Raw genomic sequence first — 16,498 nt, forward strand, 5'->3', positions numbered from 1 at the left:
CCTTTTAAGTTATTATAGGGCTATTCAGATTTCAGCAGGGGGTGTAACTACATCCCCACATCAAGTACAGGTTCTGTCTTATAAGACCAGTGGGGTAGGCTCAGATCCTCCTTAGCTTGCTACGAGTGAAGACAAAGAACATGCAAAGCAAAGAAAATCCCCTGATGTGGGATTGAAAAGTCCTGAGTAGTCTGAGCCCTGCTTACCACTATAGTCTGTCGCTCTCCATTGTTCTCCCACTGGACCCACCTTCCATTCCCCTAAATGCACTGTGATGTGTCCTCCCTCTGCACCTTGACATGCTGCTCCTGGCCTGCTACATTCATCCTTTTTTTCACCTATCGTCCATCCCTTTCCTCAGCCTTGCCTGGAGACCCCCCTTCTGGCTTAAGACTTAGCTCAGGCTAAGGAATTACTTCCTCCAGCAAGCTTCCTGGCTGTGTTACCGCCTCCTCTAGGATCACCCCAAACCACCATTCACCCTTCTGTTAACAGCGGTTATGAAGCTGTTTGGTCCTCACCTCTTTTCCTATCTGCCTCCTCCACCTGTGTCTTAGTATTGCCTGTCACACGGGCCCAGCACAATACGGAGCTTGGAAGCATGCAGGGAGTGAGTGTGTTTTCTTCTGGCACAGGTGAGTGAGCTGCCTTCCCACATGACCCACAGGGGTGATTTACAAGTGAAGGAGAAAGACCAAAGGAGACCAGCCACAGCACCCAGAGAGGTGAAGAGGACTCAGAGGAAGCTCCCCTCTACCTCCATCCCCAGCAAGTACCATGGCTATGAGGATCTGCTGACAGCTCAGCCGGATTCAGCCTTCATCGAGCCAAAGGGTATGTGAGGGTCGGGGCCTTCTTCACTGCCCAGAGAAGGCATGGCCAAAGCAGGACTGGTGCCAAGCCTTCTTTTCTCAGCCTGGTGCTGTCCTCTGTCTAAATGTCAGAGGCTCCTCAGGGTGTCTTGGCTTGCAGCCCTGCATGTCACGACCCCTGTCCTTTATTGGGCTTTCACTGGCTTGGGGAAGACACTACTCATTGGGAAATTCCAGCCAGGTTGGCCCAGCTGCTCTGGTAGGAAGTCTTTCCTCAGGAAGGGCTTCAGGAACAAACACCCAGACTGTCAGATTCCTGAGCTTGTCCCAGCCCCCTTAAATTCAAAAATGAACATCCCAAATCCCCCCTGGTTGGTTTGAGGCAAGGGAAGCAGCTCCCTCCCTGAGCCCCTTATTTCAGTCTGCTGTGTTAGAATATCTGTGCTTCTAAAGGAACGGCTGTTGGGTATCAGCCCCCACAGTGTGATGCTTGAGGTTAACGGGGTCCACTGGGGTGGCCTTTCTTCCACACTAATGCAGTGTTTCCATTAGAATCTGTACTCATAGGGGACATATTTACCAACTGAATGATGGAACTTCAGAAGTTGGAACAAGATGAGGGAGGTCTGGGAGTAGAGCTTTCATATTGGGGACTCTTGAGTCCTTTTACCAATGACTGCTCTGAGGTTGGGGAAGGCAGGAGTCAGGAGCTGTGTCTCTGTCTCCCCTTTTTGCCCTAGGCATCCAGAAGAACGCACAGGCCCTGCAGCACATGCTGAAGCACCCTCTCCTCTGCCACCCCTCCAAGCCCAAGCTGGACACTATTCAGAAACACTATGTCCCTAAGGAGAAGCGGGTAAACATTCAGCCTACTGAATATGTGCATGATCCCGGAGGACCCCCACAGGCACAGATGTTGCTGTCACTTGGGATCCTCTGAGGCCCCAGTACTCCCTGCCTGGTGCTGTGATAGCATGAGGTGAGGCCAGGAGACCCTGTGCCTGAGTCTGAGATAAGCCTCCTGCCTACCTTCCGGCAGGCTCAGACGATCCCAATCCCAGCCCAAAGGAAGACTCGAGCCCAGATGTTGGACGACATCCTCATTCGCATGCGGGATCCCCGGAACGTTACGGAGGCTCCACTAGGTATGGCTCTCCTCAGCTGCCAGCACCCAGTCAGCAGTTGCTCATCTGCTGATGTGAGGCGGAGAGCGAGCTTATGTCAGAGCCAGAAGGGCTCTTGGAGGGCATCTGCGCCAACCATTCTGTGTGCAGATGGAGAAACGGCGTGAGGCGGGGAGTTTCTCAAAGTCACATAGTGTGACAAGGACCTGAACCAAGGCTTGAGATAGAGTGGGGGATGCCGCTGACTTCCCACTGCCCCAGGCTGCAGAGGCCATTTTCAGTCCCTTGAACCTCCTCTCTCCCGCTCTCGTCAGGGCACCCCGGGATGAGAAGCCGGCGAGCTGGGCGCTGATCACTGCTTTTGCCCCCGCAGGCGCGGTGTTGCGCCGGCGCGCAGACCAGCGCCTGGTGAACCAGAAGCAATACCTGGAGGCCAAGCGGCTGCTGAAGGAATACCGCGCGCGCTACCGGCAGCTTGTGCGTGGCTCGCTGCGTAAAGTGTTCCGGGCCACCCCGCCGCCCCAGGAACCCCCGGCGCTGCAAGAGAGCCAGCCCAAGTTCGGCCGTTTCCTTGAGTTCATGGATGAGTTCTGCCAAGAATCCACGGCCAGTGACTCAAAAGGCTAGGGCTGCGCACGGGCCCATCCCGAGGGCTCTTGAGCTCCGGATTGCCGAGGCTGCTGGGTAGGGCGCAGGCCTGGGGCCTTGACTTGCCCTCGCTGGTCTCAGAGCCGGGAGCTCGCAGGAACCTCCTGCCTCAGGCCACGCAGGACCTGATGCCTAGCTCAGCAGTAATAAAGAGTGGGCACATAGAGCAATCGAGTGGGTGCCAGGCTTTCTTCCTTGGAAGCCGGCCCAGGGTCACAGCAGTGTGGTCCCACTGGAAAAAAAATCCGTTGGTTCATGCATCCCAGCAGCTATGATTGGTGCTAGGACAGGAAGTGCGAGTGTTGAAACAGAAGTTAACTCTCGTGCCCACTACCAATACAAGGCAGAGGGGCCAAAACCAAGGTCTCTAAGGCCCAAATTATGTGCTTTTTCTGTTGGGCAGCTTTTCCCGTTGTGTAGGGGCAGGGTAGAGAAGATTGTGTTCCTTTATTAGATGGCTATGATTACAGAGGTGGGATGAGCCGAGAGGGAGGGTTTACATGGAGTTTCCCAAGGTTCTTTAATCCAGAGCACAAGTTGAAGGCACGAATACAAAAACATGGAGCTATGGCTCCAAAATACATACTGGGGCTATGCAATCACTGGGCTCCTGGTAAAGTAACACTCTGGCAAGCTACCCTGTGGGTTGCCCCATTCTTGATGGGTACAGAGGAGCATCTGGAGAGGGCCCCCTGGGCTGGATTGCAGGATGCACATCTGGGATAAATGCTGGGTGTAACATAATCCCCTGGGCAATCCTTCCTCCCGGGGATGCCTACGATTCAGACATGGGTAACAGGGGGTTTCCAGGACCTGGGAAGCAGTTATAAGGATTAATAGCTTCAGCAAGGCAGATTCCCATAACCTAAACTGCAGCTAAATATTTACATACTATCACACTCAACTGCACAGTCTTAACACAAGTGGCCAACTGTTTACTCTCAGCTGTGGTCATATCCAGATACACACACTCATCATCACAGCATACTATACAGGTCACACCAAGTGACCTGCATCTTGCCCATTCACACAAACATCTGAACAGATCTGAATGCAAACACACTGTGACCCACCGCAGTCTTGTACTGGGGCATAGTGCTGACTTACCAGCTTGGATCTCCTGCCCCCAAATCACCCTTCCTCTATTGTTAGGAGAATCCACCCCAACAGTCACACTGTCAACTTCACTGGTTCCACCTGGACTACTTCCTTCAGTCAGAAATCCCATAAAGTCATAGGCTCTTGGGCCTAAAAGGCCTGTAGGCACGTCTCTGTCACAACACCCATGCCAACAGCTTTTTGCAGTCTCCCCAATAACCAAGCTCCTGTCTGCACATCTAGTGATAGGGAATTGTGTCCTCCAAAGGGTGACCCTTCTTTCTCGGGAAGGCTGTTGGTCAGTTCTAGCACCTGACTATGCTATTAAGTCCCTCTGCCTTTTTTTCTTGGTCCTGGGGATTGAACCCAGGGGTGCTTAATCAGAGCCAGGTCCCCAGCCATTTTTTTTTTTTTTTTTTTTTTTTTTATCGAGAGAAAGGTCTCACTGAGTTGCTTAGGGCCTTGCTATGTTGCTGAGGCTGGCTTTAAACTCACGATCCTCCTGCCTCAGCCTCACAAGGGGAGGGATTACAGGAATGCGCCACTGTGCCTGGCAGCCCCTCTACTTTTTGGCTAAGAGTATATCTGCTCTCTGCCCTCCCAGACCAACCCTTCATTTATATGAGAAAATCCTGAAAAGGTGACACCTAGGTGGGCCAAACAATTAACTTTTCAGTTAAGGACTGTCACCTCTCCTAGATGGTGCTAAATTTTTCATTTCATTTCATTTCATTCTGAATTCCTGATCTGATTAGCTTCCCCATCTTGGAGAATTTTTAGCGAATAGTAGAGAACTGGCTCCTTCTCCCTCACATATACCCAAATGTCATCAAGAGTGTCCCCCAGAAGGGGGGCCACCATGCAGTACAGTGACTGCTATCCCTCTAGTAAGACCATATGGCAGCTCATATTTTTAACTCATCCTTTCAGCTTCAGCATGAACTATTTTTCTAGTCACTTGTCCAAGTTGCCAGTGAGCACCATGGGAGTCAGATGTGGCCGAAAGAGAACTAAAGTAGGTACAGATCATGCCTCACATCTCATGTTGCCTCCTAAAGTGGGGGTGCAAAGGGAAAACAGCCTGGTCTTTAGCCCTGCCAGTTCCAGTCCAGAGGAGGGGACACCTATCCCAGAAAGCAACCAGTAACACAGTTAAGGCTAGAGGTAGAAGGTGGCAGAAAAACAAATTGGTAGCTTTGGACTGAGATGCTGTCAGGGCCAGTTTTCATGTGTAACTGAAGACCTCCCTGCCTGCCACACCTGGCTATCAAGGAATTAATGAGTGGTGTGTAAAGCATTTGTTACTCGATGGGCCAATAGATATGTGAGTCCTGTTTCCTAGCTACAACTAGCTATACTGTTCATTTTAACCATCCTACTTTTGAAGGTCTTGGCCAGATAATTTAAAAAATCCCTCACATGCTGATTTAATCATGTATGACACCAATTCTTCCAACAGTCTTCCAAATTGGAAGAAGTGAAACAGGATACGTTTGTTGGAAAAGAAACTGATAAATTCCTGAACAAAGATTCCAAAAATGGGGTATTTAAAAAAAAATCAGATTTGTAAGTACAGTCCTAATATGACAGTGTCATCCCATACATTCTTTCTTTACTCACACTTTTTCTTGGTGCCTTCATTAGGAGTATGAATGTGAGAATGACAGTAAATTGTAAACTGGTGATAACTACATCATGAGTTACATCCGAAGATATAGTACCATGGAAGTCCCATCCCAGCTCCTAATCTCCCCATCATTGTGAATGGCCAGCACAGAACATTCTAACATAAGGTATCTCCCTTTGCAAAGGCAGCAACAAAAATCAAATAACACGTGGTCTAAGCATAGCCCATGTTTGCCTGAGATTACTCTCCAGAGACAAGACTTTGATTACAATAGAATACTCAATTTCATGAATTTTTTTTTACTGTAGTCTTAACTTGGGTCTTGCCTCAAGCATACATACATTGAAAGATGCACTTTGGTACTGTGTAAATAAACATATCATCCCACTTGATTCCACACCATTTTGTTGTGGCAGAAGCATCCCTGATGGGATATGCCCTGTTTGTGTCCTCTTTGTCAAAATGCTCTTTATGATGAGTTGGAGGGGGAACAGCCAGCAGTAGCAGTCCACAAGGATCCAGGTTCCCTCTCCAATTGTAGACAGCAGGTTGGAATAAATTATAATCACTGGACCACCAGGGAGCCACAGCAGGTTGAATAAAATCAATAGACAATGCATTTCCTATTTTTAGGTGGGAGGGGAAAAGGCCCTTAGGGCAATTGTATTTGTACAGTTAAACAGCACAGCAGTTGCAAAAAGAAAACCCATTGGTTGGCATTTAAGATAATAATTTCCCCCCTTTGCATAATACCTACTCTGTTATTCCAACTTTAACTGCTCTGCTGGGAGCTCAGGGTTAGTGATGCCCGGTTTGATTCAGACTTGACTCTGAGGGACAGCTCTATTCCCATCTGGCATTATGGCTTGGTAGATGGGTGGTGCCAACCAGGGAGAAATCTGGCTGCCACCATGTTAATTTGGAACCAGGGTCAATAGCTACTCTTGAGCTCTAACAGCATGATATTTGAAGAGTGCATTGTCTGGGTCTCATTAAATGAAAGAAAAATAAACAAGCCTTGACCTTGGCTTTTTCTGGTGTCTTAAGACACAGGAAAAGGTAGGGAGAGAGCCTGGCCAGAGTTTGAGGTTGCCTCTCACCAAGAGTTACCACTTTCCAAGCCATTAAGAAAGCATTTACTCAACAAGGGGTGCCCCCTAGAAAGGAAAGGAAAATAAAATACTGTAATACATAGAGCAGTCTGCACATTGTCTTGGCACTTTTCCTTGTCATCCAGTATGACTAATCACTAAACTGATGACCTCTGCATATATCTAAGTCTCTTTTCTATAGAACAATTTTCCACAGAAAGCTACAGTGGATAATAATTGTGCAAAGATGCACTTCTGGATCATCTTTAGAAGAAAATCAGTTCCGCTGCCTCTTTCCCTAGAACCTGTCTCCCAGAGGCCTACTTTCTCATCACCACAAGAATTCATAACCAGCTATGCTAGAGCTAAAGATCTGCCCAAAAGATCACTCTGTGGGTTGATGGATAACTAAAAAAGATCTAAGACCCTAAGGAACTTCTGATTTTGAAAGACAAATGAAGGGCTGGTTAGCTTTTAACCCTTAGTAATTAAAATGACAATCATCCCAACCAAAACATATTACTTCCCAAGATTCCCCATTTACATTACTCAATACACTGTGGGGAAAGTTTTCCCTACCTAGTATGTATTCAAGAGATATAGGAACATTTTCATTTTAACTGAAAACATCAAAACAAAAACCTATTATAACTTTCCACATCATTGGAGTATCCTCCTCATTCCTGAATTATGTGTACATAGACATCTGTGTGTAATTTTAAGGGTTATTTATTCAGGTCCTAGAAAACTAGAGGATAAAATAGTATACAGGGCACTGAATCCTCATTTGTTAAGAAAAAAAGGGGTGGGGGGGGCTTTAACTTGATTTGCATGCCTACTCCAACCACATTTTAGAATTATGATCCACCCCCCATCCCCACCCCGGCGCTCTCCTGCTGGCCCTCCACTTTAGTGAGAAGCCAGGTAGGAAAAAAAAGAATCCCAAGTTGCCATCAGCTCTTGATGAGAGGTTGGGCTGGGAAGACATTAGGATGTTACTGAAGCGAGGGGTGGGCCACTTTTGACCACATCAGTGATCCACAACCTGCCTCATTTCTTGGATCCTGAGCTAAAAGCTACTAGTGAAGAGAGGCCATTGTTCTGTAATCACAACAAAGATGATTCATTCTCCCCTGGTAAAATTACTTAGGAAATGGAAAGTAGTGTTACAATCAAATTCATGAATCTGACGATCTCTAAAAGTTCAAGGCAGCCTGCTGGGTGCTGAACATCCTAATGAGACCTTTGAAGAGCACTGCTATTAAAAAAAAGAAAAAGAAAAAGAAAAAAAAGAGCCTTTCATAAGACCATTAACATAGTCTCCAGCCACACACACATTCAAATACATTCCACTGGACACTGAACTCCTCAAGAGCAGAGACTGTCCATCATTGTATTTCCAGCACAGGGTTGGCACAAGTTTAAGAGTTCCGGAAGCATCTGTCAAATGAGCAGAAAGGATGAAGAGCACAGCCTTCACCAGACAAGCATAGTGGCAGCTTCCCATTTAGGCAATTTGCCAGTTTATAATAAGACAGCAATTAATTAAGCAGCTTTTAACCTCCCAGAGGCATTTTTTCCTTTAGGTAAAAAAGAATAGAAACCTACAAGGCATTATTTATGATTAATTCTTCCTCCAGGCAAAAATTTAAAAATTAAAAATTGTAAAAATAAAGGAAGCCACTTAGGAAAGGTTTCCTGGGCAAGCCTCAGCTAAGACTTACCAGTTTTCAAAAAGAAAGAATAAAAGGAAAGGGACCACAGGCTGGGTACGTAATCCTTTGATCTGTTACCAACCCAACAGACCCAGATGACTTCTACTACTTGATACAATCAATGGTTGTAGAACATGTTTCCAGTCTTTCCTTCTCTGCAGAAACAGGCTGAGAGCCCTCTTCTGAGGGGGCCACATTTCTTGGATTTCCCGTCAGAATGACACCTACTCTCCCACCTCTCATAACTTACCCTTAATAAGAAAAAACAGAAAGCCTATACACAGGAACACATTGGTAGGATGTGGGAATTCTGTATGAGTTGGACTTCAATAGTAAGAACATATGTTTTCTGAAATACTGTGTGTCTCATTCAAGTTCATTGCCCGATCATTCTATTCTCCTTCCTTGTCTTTTTCTCTCACTTCTGTCCCCCAAAGAATTCTTGTCAACGACTCTATTTGTGACCAACTTCATAGGCAATATGAAATTTTTTTCAGAAAGAAAAAGTGTTCAGATTTTAGTTTAAGTATGTGAAGCATCTTAAAATACAGATAATACCTTAGTGTTTTTTTTTCCCTCCTCCAAAGCCAAGCAGATGAAAAATTAATAAGTCTCTTCCCTCCTTAACCTAACCTGCTATGCCTACATTTAAAGGACTACTGCTCAGCAGAAGTGTACAAGGCAGCTGTCATACCATCCTTGGCATCACAGTATGTGCACGGGGGTGGTCAGAAACTGGGACTGGAATATCCGCCTAACAAGAAATAGCTTTTTACTCTTCTTCTGAAGTCTAAACTTGTTGCTACTGCTATGCAAGTTCTTAAAATCAAAGTATTAACTTGGGGAAATATTTAAAATATATATTTTTCATCTATTAAAAATATTTATCTTTTTTACCAAAAACAAAAATCAATTCAAACTGAAAATGTTTTTCAAATTATTGGTGCTATAGAAAAAGGTGGGAAGTGGAAAAATAAGTATCTTTACCACTACCAATAAGACTAGCCTTTCCAATAATATTTATGAAGATCAAAGAGGAAATACATCAAATGGCAGTAACTGAAAAGTTTTCTCTATGGGCATTTAGTAAGGTCACCATCCCTGTCCTCTGCAGACCAGTGCCAGCTCTTTTATTTTGGGCACTAATTCCACAAGTTACGCAGGACCTAGAACTGAAGGGGTGTGAATATAAAGTCACGAGATTGACGTATGTTTTTTAAACATACATCTGCACATGTGCGCACATGCAGAATACATACATTCGGGTGAGATGCTCCCCACCAGAGTTGTCACTGAAGAGGTCCCATATATATCAGTAATGACCATAATGCTTCAGTCATCTCTGGAATTTCTCTTTGGGAACTATTTGGGAACTGTGAGCTGCACAAGAAAATGGCTCTGTTTTTCAGTGGTACCTCATTTATGACTCCAAACCCTATTCATAAATTTTCTTTCCCAGAGGCTTCAAATAGCTTCTGGCTAGTTTCAAACTTAAAATTCTCTCTCCTGTAACTCCAAAAGATTTAGGATCTGTCCTGAGAAGAAAGTACTATAAATTACTTCCTTCAACAGTGAGTCTGATCTGGACCCCATCTTTTGCCTTAGTAGAATGAGGCTGGAATACATGATCATTAAGGTGCCTTCCAGTTCTCACATTTTGGGAGTGAATCTATGTCTCTAGAAATTTCTAGACTTTGAAGACAGTTTTCAGAAATGTTTCACCAAAGACAACATCATTGGAAAAATTATGCATATGCTGTGGGGACTAGTCAAAGGAGATATCATATATGGGAATATATAAGCTCTGGAAGGTTTGTTAAAATGCCAGTCATGTGACTATAGTAACAGCTCATACATACACAGGGAATGCCAGCCCATCTGAGATTCCCTAAAAATTTCTTTATCTCTATTCTCAATGAGCCCAGATGGGCAGAAGCACCAAGCACCACCAGGGATGCAAAAGACACATGGTGTCAGCTGCTAAGGAAAATAAACCCCAAAGGTCCATGGGACTGAATTTACCAGCTGAATCCAGCTAGATACCTTGTTTCCATAGTATGGAGTTTCAGGATCATTCTTTACCTGATTTCAGGGAATTTAGGATTTTAGATCAACATTGCAGATAATCACTGGCCATGAGGAAAGTGTTAATGAAGCCTCACTACAGTTGGTCTCACGGGCTGAAACCCCTATGAAAACACAACATGTAAACCGGGGGAAGGAGAGGATAATGGCACATCCTGTCAACTTAATTACTTGCATATGGATTTTTCAATGTTCAATGCGCAGCCTGCTTTTCTTAGGTGCCCCTGGGTTGCAGTCTGTTTGGACAACCTGTTAGTATAGAATACCCATGGGACTTGTGGTCAGTCTGGGCAATGCCACTTAGTTGTTGAGAGAATATGAACATCTGCACTTCAGTTTCATTATCTGAAAAAAGGTACCACTTATGAGTTAGGTCTCTTAGGAAGACCAAATTAAGCTGTTTGGAAATGTCAACCATGCAGCATTAATCACATTATTTTTTAAAAAAGAGAACGTAAATTAACTTTTGTAGAAGCACATGCTCAACTGATTTAGGTAGGTAAAGGTACTTGTAGCAAAAGCACAAAGAAAGAGGGATATAGCAATATGATTTTGGGTCTTCCAAAGTACTACACTGCTCCACTTCTTTGAAAGACATGGAATTAATTTTATCTGCAAGATTGATTTAAAACAACACCCTGTTGAAAGAAGTCAGGAGGTCTATCAGCTTGAGAAGGTATCTCCTCTTTCCTCTACCATTTCTAACTGTGTCAATTATGCTCCTAAATGAGGCCATTCCAAATCTCACTCCAAGTGGGTGCTCTTAGATTTGGCCCAGAAGCCCTCAGAGGTGGTCACTTCAATGGGGATGGTTTGGCGGTGAGGAGTGCTTCTGGTCTGGGTCCCAGAGAAACAGACACAGTTCCCTTGTACTTTGACTACCAAGGTCCTGGACCCTCTCAGAACCATATTAGACAGTGTTTTGCCATAAAAGAAACCCAAATGAGAACACTCAGCTCTTCTGGATAAATGATCAAGGTCAAAGACCTCTTAAAAATAGGTAACACTGTTCATTAAGTGCTACTTGGCCCCAGCCATGCTGCTGGACCGTAGGAGATACTGATCCACGCTTCCTTTTCGACGACTCACAGTCCGCCTCTCACTGTCAAACATTCGTTGCAACTGCAGAGCCAGCTGTCGGTCCTCTTCCTCCTGCTGTAATTTCTGCTCCATCTCTCGAAGTGCTGGGTCTGCTGGGGCCAGACCCACCTCACTGCTGGTTTGTCGCAGTTTCTTAAGGGAGCCATTTTGTTCCAAGTGTTTGGTCTTACAGCGTCTTTTTCGACCTCGCCGCAAGGAAGGAAGTGGCTCTTCACCCAGGCTGTCTACCAGAACACCATTAGCCAGATCAAAATGATTTAATGTCTTCAGCTGTTTCTTTGTTTTGATGACTCCACCCAAAACATTGTTTTTGGGTAGCAATGAATTAACTGTTGAGATTTTCACGGCTGTGCTTATGTAAGTTTTGTCTAACCTGGTATCTGGGATTGACCCTGACCCCTCAAACTGTTCCCCCTCCAAAGTCCCACTGGCTCCCCCTTTGAGTTCTGAGGAATAGCAGGTTTCCAGTGGGATCTCAGTGCTCCTTTTACCATCACTATCCTCTTCAGCTTTTGTTTGGCTAACTGAGGGGAAATACTCAAGGTCAGTGGGAGTGGGTCCAGTCTCCTCAGAGAGTACCTGCCCACTGCGGAGTCTTGTATTTGAATCCAGAAGTGGCTTTTCCTTGCTAGAATGGATAATTTCAGAACTTAGTAAGTCTTCGCCTGTTTCAGATGCCAGGGAAGTTAGAGTGGCCTTTGAAAGGGTCTTTTTGATTTGCCGCTCTTGAAAGATCTGTTCCCACTTTTTGAGGATCCGGGGACTAGCCTCATAAGAAGTCTGCTTCTGCAGGCTTCTGTTTAGGTTGCGAGGTGTTGACTTGATGATGAGGGGACTTAGCACACGGCCATCAGGGAGTCTCTTAGGAGGAGTACATGGTGAGCAGACAATGGGCTTGAAATGGTTCAGTTCTTCAGAGATGCTGTCATTGCTCTCAGGACTGATAGAGCGCTCTGGCTTATGTAGGGAAGCCAAGGAAGAGAGGGAGCTGAAGGGCAGACGCTTTTCGATGGTTAAGTCAGGGGCTGAGAGACAGCGGTTATTTTGAGTGGACAAGAGGACACCAATGATGGGGTTGGAGGCTGGAGTCATAGTTGTGACCTGAAAAATATTTTAAAAATTACATAGACATGTATTTTTTTTCCACATAATTTTTTCAGGACAGCAGAGAACAGGGACAGAGAAGGAAATAAAAAGAAAATCAAGGAAGAGTGATGTGAGACCAAGAAAAGTGCATTCTATTTAACAGAAACTTCTATGCACTTGGATCAATTAATAACATTAAAAATCTGAAGTAAAGAAACATCTAAAGCTTTTAAAATGCTTCCCTAATGGTTCTGATATCACTCATGTGGCTATTAATTGAAACCTTCTTTCACATCTGTGTGTAGAAGTTTCCAACATAACTAATATAATATGCCTGGGACCCATTCCCCATTCTGCCTATTCTCAAAGAAATTGTTTCTTCCACATGCAGAGGATGCTACAGAGAAGGACTAGAGAGCCTCAACAGCCTGTGGCTGTGATTGTACCTTGGCTTTGATGGTTGGAGCTGCTCTGAGTCTGTTCTTCACTCTGTCCTGAGCTGTGTCACTACAGCTCTGACTCCTCTGCACCTTGGAGTTTAGCTTTCTAAGAAAATAAAGAAAAGACAAAAAGTGAAAATTAGTTCACACTAGTTTAGGAAAAAAGATGACAATCTCTTTTGTGCATTCTAAACCACTCACCAAGAAAGACAAATCTCTTCGGCAGCTACAATAGAAAATGAGTTAATTTATTAACAAAAACATTCCAAGAACAAACCTATCAAAAGAGAAGGAATGCTCCACAGAGTAATCTGGTTCAAGCTTTTGTTTCTAAATTAGACCCTGCCTAAATGAGGCAAGACCAATGGCTATTTTAGAGACATGTAGGGATACTTTCCTTAACATGCTGCATTCAGCATTAAACCACCTTTACAAAGTTTCTTTTTATTAGACCCAAACCTCTTGTCAAGCAATCTAAATCAGCCATGAAATAAATATTGAAACATTTATAAAAATGCAGAGCAGCACACTATATTTTTATGTAGGGAGTCAAAATTAAATGTAGTCCCTCCCTTAACCCTTTTACATTGAGTTTTCTAGTGACTTCAGAGACTTTAAGAACACATGATTTTCTTTCTTATTTCCTTCCTTCCTTCCTTTCTTTTTTGTAGCGTTAGGGATTGAACCCCACAGCCTCACACATGTTAGGCAAGGGCTCTCTACGACTGAGCTACATCTCCGGCGCTTTTTTGTTTGTTTGTTTTTAAATTCTGAGACAGTCTCTAAATCGCCCAGATAGGCCCTCAGATTTGCAATTCTCCTGCCTCAGCTTCCAGTGTAGTTGCAATTACAGGTGTGTACCACTACACCTGGCTAAGAACGGATAATTATTCTCTTATATATTACATCATGACTTTACAACACAAATCAAACTCCACAGTACCTGTATTGTATACTGAAGTCTACAACACTAAATTTTGTATATAGTGTGAGAGTGGGGTCTACCTTCATACCCAGCACTATATATGAATTTTACTCTTAGAATCACTTTCAGATAACTGTCACCTGCCCCACAGACTATAATTGCTTACCTTCTCCAACTCCTCCCTAATATGTCTGCTCATCAAGCTTTTGTCATATACTTACTATATGCCAGGCACTGATGAGCACTATCCAGGCACTGGGAATGCAGAAAATAACAAGTCACAGTCTAAAACTTCAAAGAATCAAAGTTCAGTGGGGCAGATGATTAAATAAGGGAATACAATACAGTAAATGGGCACACACAGAGAAAAAGTATGCTTGAGGGGCAGAAATGGCATAAAGAGAAGGTTATTAATAACCTATGATGGAGTAAGAACAAACTTGGAAAAGCCTTTCTGTAGCATGTGCATTCTGTTGGATAAGTGTTTGCTGTAAGTCAAGAGATGATCCCAAAACACAAATTGTCTCCTCAAGTGACTCTATTCAGCTTTGGAATGAACTGCATCTTATGTAGCAAAATATCTGCTTTTAAATTTTTACTATGCCAGGATTAGCTCAGGAAAAAACTTATGAAGGAAGTAAGGAATAACTCTATAGAGTTCCTCTCCTCTCTTGCATCTCTAGTCAAAGTCCTACCCAAAATGGCTTCTATTCCAACATCTCTGTGATGTTCCTTCCATTCAAAATCCTCCCATCCTATGTCTCATGGCCACATGATATTGTCAAGAGAAAAGGAGGGCCATGCGTCACCAGGTTCAACACTTAACCCAACCCAAATGACTAATATGAAAATTGTACTACTAATGGGAGGTACATTTGAAACAGATGGAAATTTTCAATGTCATCCTATGAAGGCAGCTGCTTAGAAGTCAGCCTGATAGGTATTTCACTTAGAAAAACATTAAAATTCATTTGCATTCCTAGAAGTCACACTAACTGCCAGCTGTGTAAGCAACAAAAAAGTAAACTGGATGACATATTAAAATACTATGGTGAAATATATATTTCTGCTCAGGAGAAAGGGATATAGAGCTTGAGACAGGCAGCATTATTTCAAACATATGAGTTTTTGGTGTAAATCCTATGGAAAATCAAGTACACCATATGAAGAAGAGATTTTCTGATCAATGTAAGAAATATCTTTGTAATTTTTATAATCAGACTGACTGCTGTCCCAGCAGATACTGGGCTTGACTCCATCAAAAAGATGTTCCAGCTAAGGATGGACCTAACCTTAAGTTTCAAATACTCCATAATTAAGAACTAAATTAATATAATTTTTAAGAACTTAATATAATTTATGAGTCTATCTTGTCAAAGGTAAGAAGGTAAAAGCCACTGGTTCCATGTCCAAGCTATTGGGTACACAAATGACAACTAATAGTAGCTGGGAGAACCTGTTCACATGCCTCCTAAACTTCACTGTGGTGAAAGAAAAGACCCAAACTCACACTTACAGTGACCAAGCACACACTGAGGACACCCAAAGAGTTTCAAAAATCTTTTTGGTAAACCTTAGTACAGCACACATTATCACTGTCTCTTCCATTAATTTGGTTAACACACTTTACAGAGCACCAATTCTATACAAAAAAAATAGAGGTTGATGAGAAGATAATCTTGACCCAGAGGAGCATGGAATCACTGAAATCTACTACACTATAAGAGCTACAAAAAAGACACAGATAACACATACAGCTAACCTCTCCAGGTATTTTCTCTTAAGAGTTTTATCGAGTTTTAGCTCTTATATTTAGGTCTTTGATCTATCTTGAATTCCTTTTTGTCTATGGTGCAAGGTTGTAGTCCAATTTCATTCTTTTGAATGTTGATATCCAGTTATCCCAGCACCATATGTGAAAAGCTATTTCTACCCCCCAATGAATGGTCTTGCCACCCTTGCTGAAAATCAATTGACCACAAATATATAATTTATTTCCAGATTCAATTCGATTCCATTAATCTATATGTCTACCCTTATTCTAGTATCACACTGTTTTGACTGTTACCACTTTGCAGTAAATTTTGAAATAAAATAGTATGAGTCTTCCACCTTTTTCAAGATCACTTTGCATATTTGGGATCCATGCAAATTTCATACATAAATTTAAGCATTAGTTTACTGGTTTCTGGAAAAAAAAAGCCCATCAGAACTTTAATACACATCACATTGAATCTGTAAAACGTTTTGGGGAGTGCTGCCATCTTGAAAGAATTAAAATATACCAATTCATGAACACAGGAGGTCTTTCCCTTCATTTACATCTTACATTCTTTCAACAATGTTTTATAGTTTTTAATGTTCAAGTCTTGCAACTCCATGGTTAAGCTTATTTGCAAACATTCTACTTTTTTGATACTAAAATTATATTTTTAATTACAGTTTTGGATTGTTCACTGCTAGTGTATAGAAATGTAACTGAGTTTTCTGTGATGCATCCAAGGAACAGGGCCAAACCACAGACTGAAACCTCTGAAACCGTAGCACACCCGTATAATCCCAGTGACTCAGAGGCTGAGGAAAAAGGATCGAAAATTCAAGGCTAGCCTCAGCAACTTAGCAAGACCCTGTCTCAAAATTAAAAATTAAACAAAGGGGCTAGGGATGTAGCTCCAGAGTAGAGTACCTCTGGGCTCAATCCTCCAGTGGAAGGAAGGATGGACAGAGAGACTGAAGGAAGGAAGGA

At 43.3% G+C, this 16,498-nt stretch overlaps 2 protein-coding genes across 3 annotated transcripts in view; one reads left to right on the plus strand and one right to left on the minus strand.

The window, feature by feature from the left end:
* The window catches only part of XRRA1 (X-ray radiation resistance associated 1), a 70,492-nt gene extending 63,152 nt beyond the window's left edge, over positions 1-7,340 (plus strand). The window contains exons 16-19 of the mRNA XM_081282466.1: positions 636-834; positions 1,553-1,668; positions 1,852-1,957; positions 2,310-7,340. Coding sequence (XP_081138592.1) covers positions 636-834; positions 1,553-1,668; positions 1,852-1,957; positions 2,310-2,563 — 675 coding nt within the window. The 3' untranslated portion in view covers positions 2,564-7,340. The remainder of the gene's footprint in view (positions 1-635; positions 835-1,552; positions 1,669-1,851; positions 1,958-2,309) is intronic.
* Positions 7,341-8,961: 1,621 nt separating this feature from the next.
* The window catches only part of RNF169 (ring finger protein 169), a 122,233-nt gene continuing 114,696 nt past the window's right edge, over positions 8,962-16,498 (minus strand). For both annotated transcript variants that reach the window (XM_081282464.1, XM_081282465.1), the window contains 2 exons: positions 12,834-12,933; positions 8,962-12,402 (listed from right to left, as the gene is read on the minus strand). In XM_081282464.1, the coding sequence (XP_081138590.1) occupies positions 11,221-12,402; positions 12,834-12,933 (1,282 nt within the window). In that variant the 3' untranslated portion in view covers positions 8,962-11,220. The remainder of the gene's footprint in view (positions 12,403-12,833; positions 12,934-16,498) is intronic.

The sequence above is a fragment of the Spermophilus citellus genome, assembly GCF_964194105.1.
Source record: "Spermophilus citellus genome assembly, chromosome: 2".
In the NCBI taxonomy this organism is placed as follows: Eukaryota; Metazoa; Chordata; class Mammalia; order Rodentia; family Sciuridae; genus Spermophilus; species Spermophilus citellus.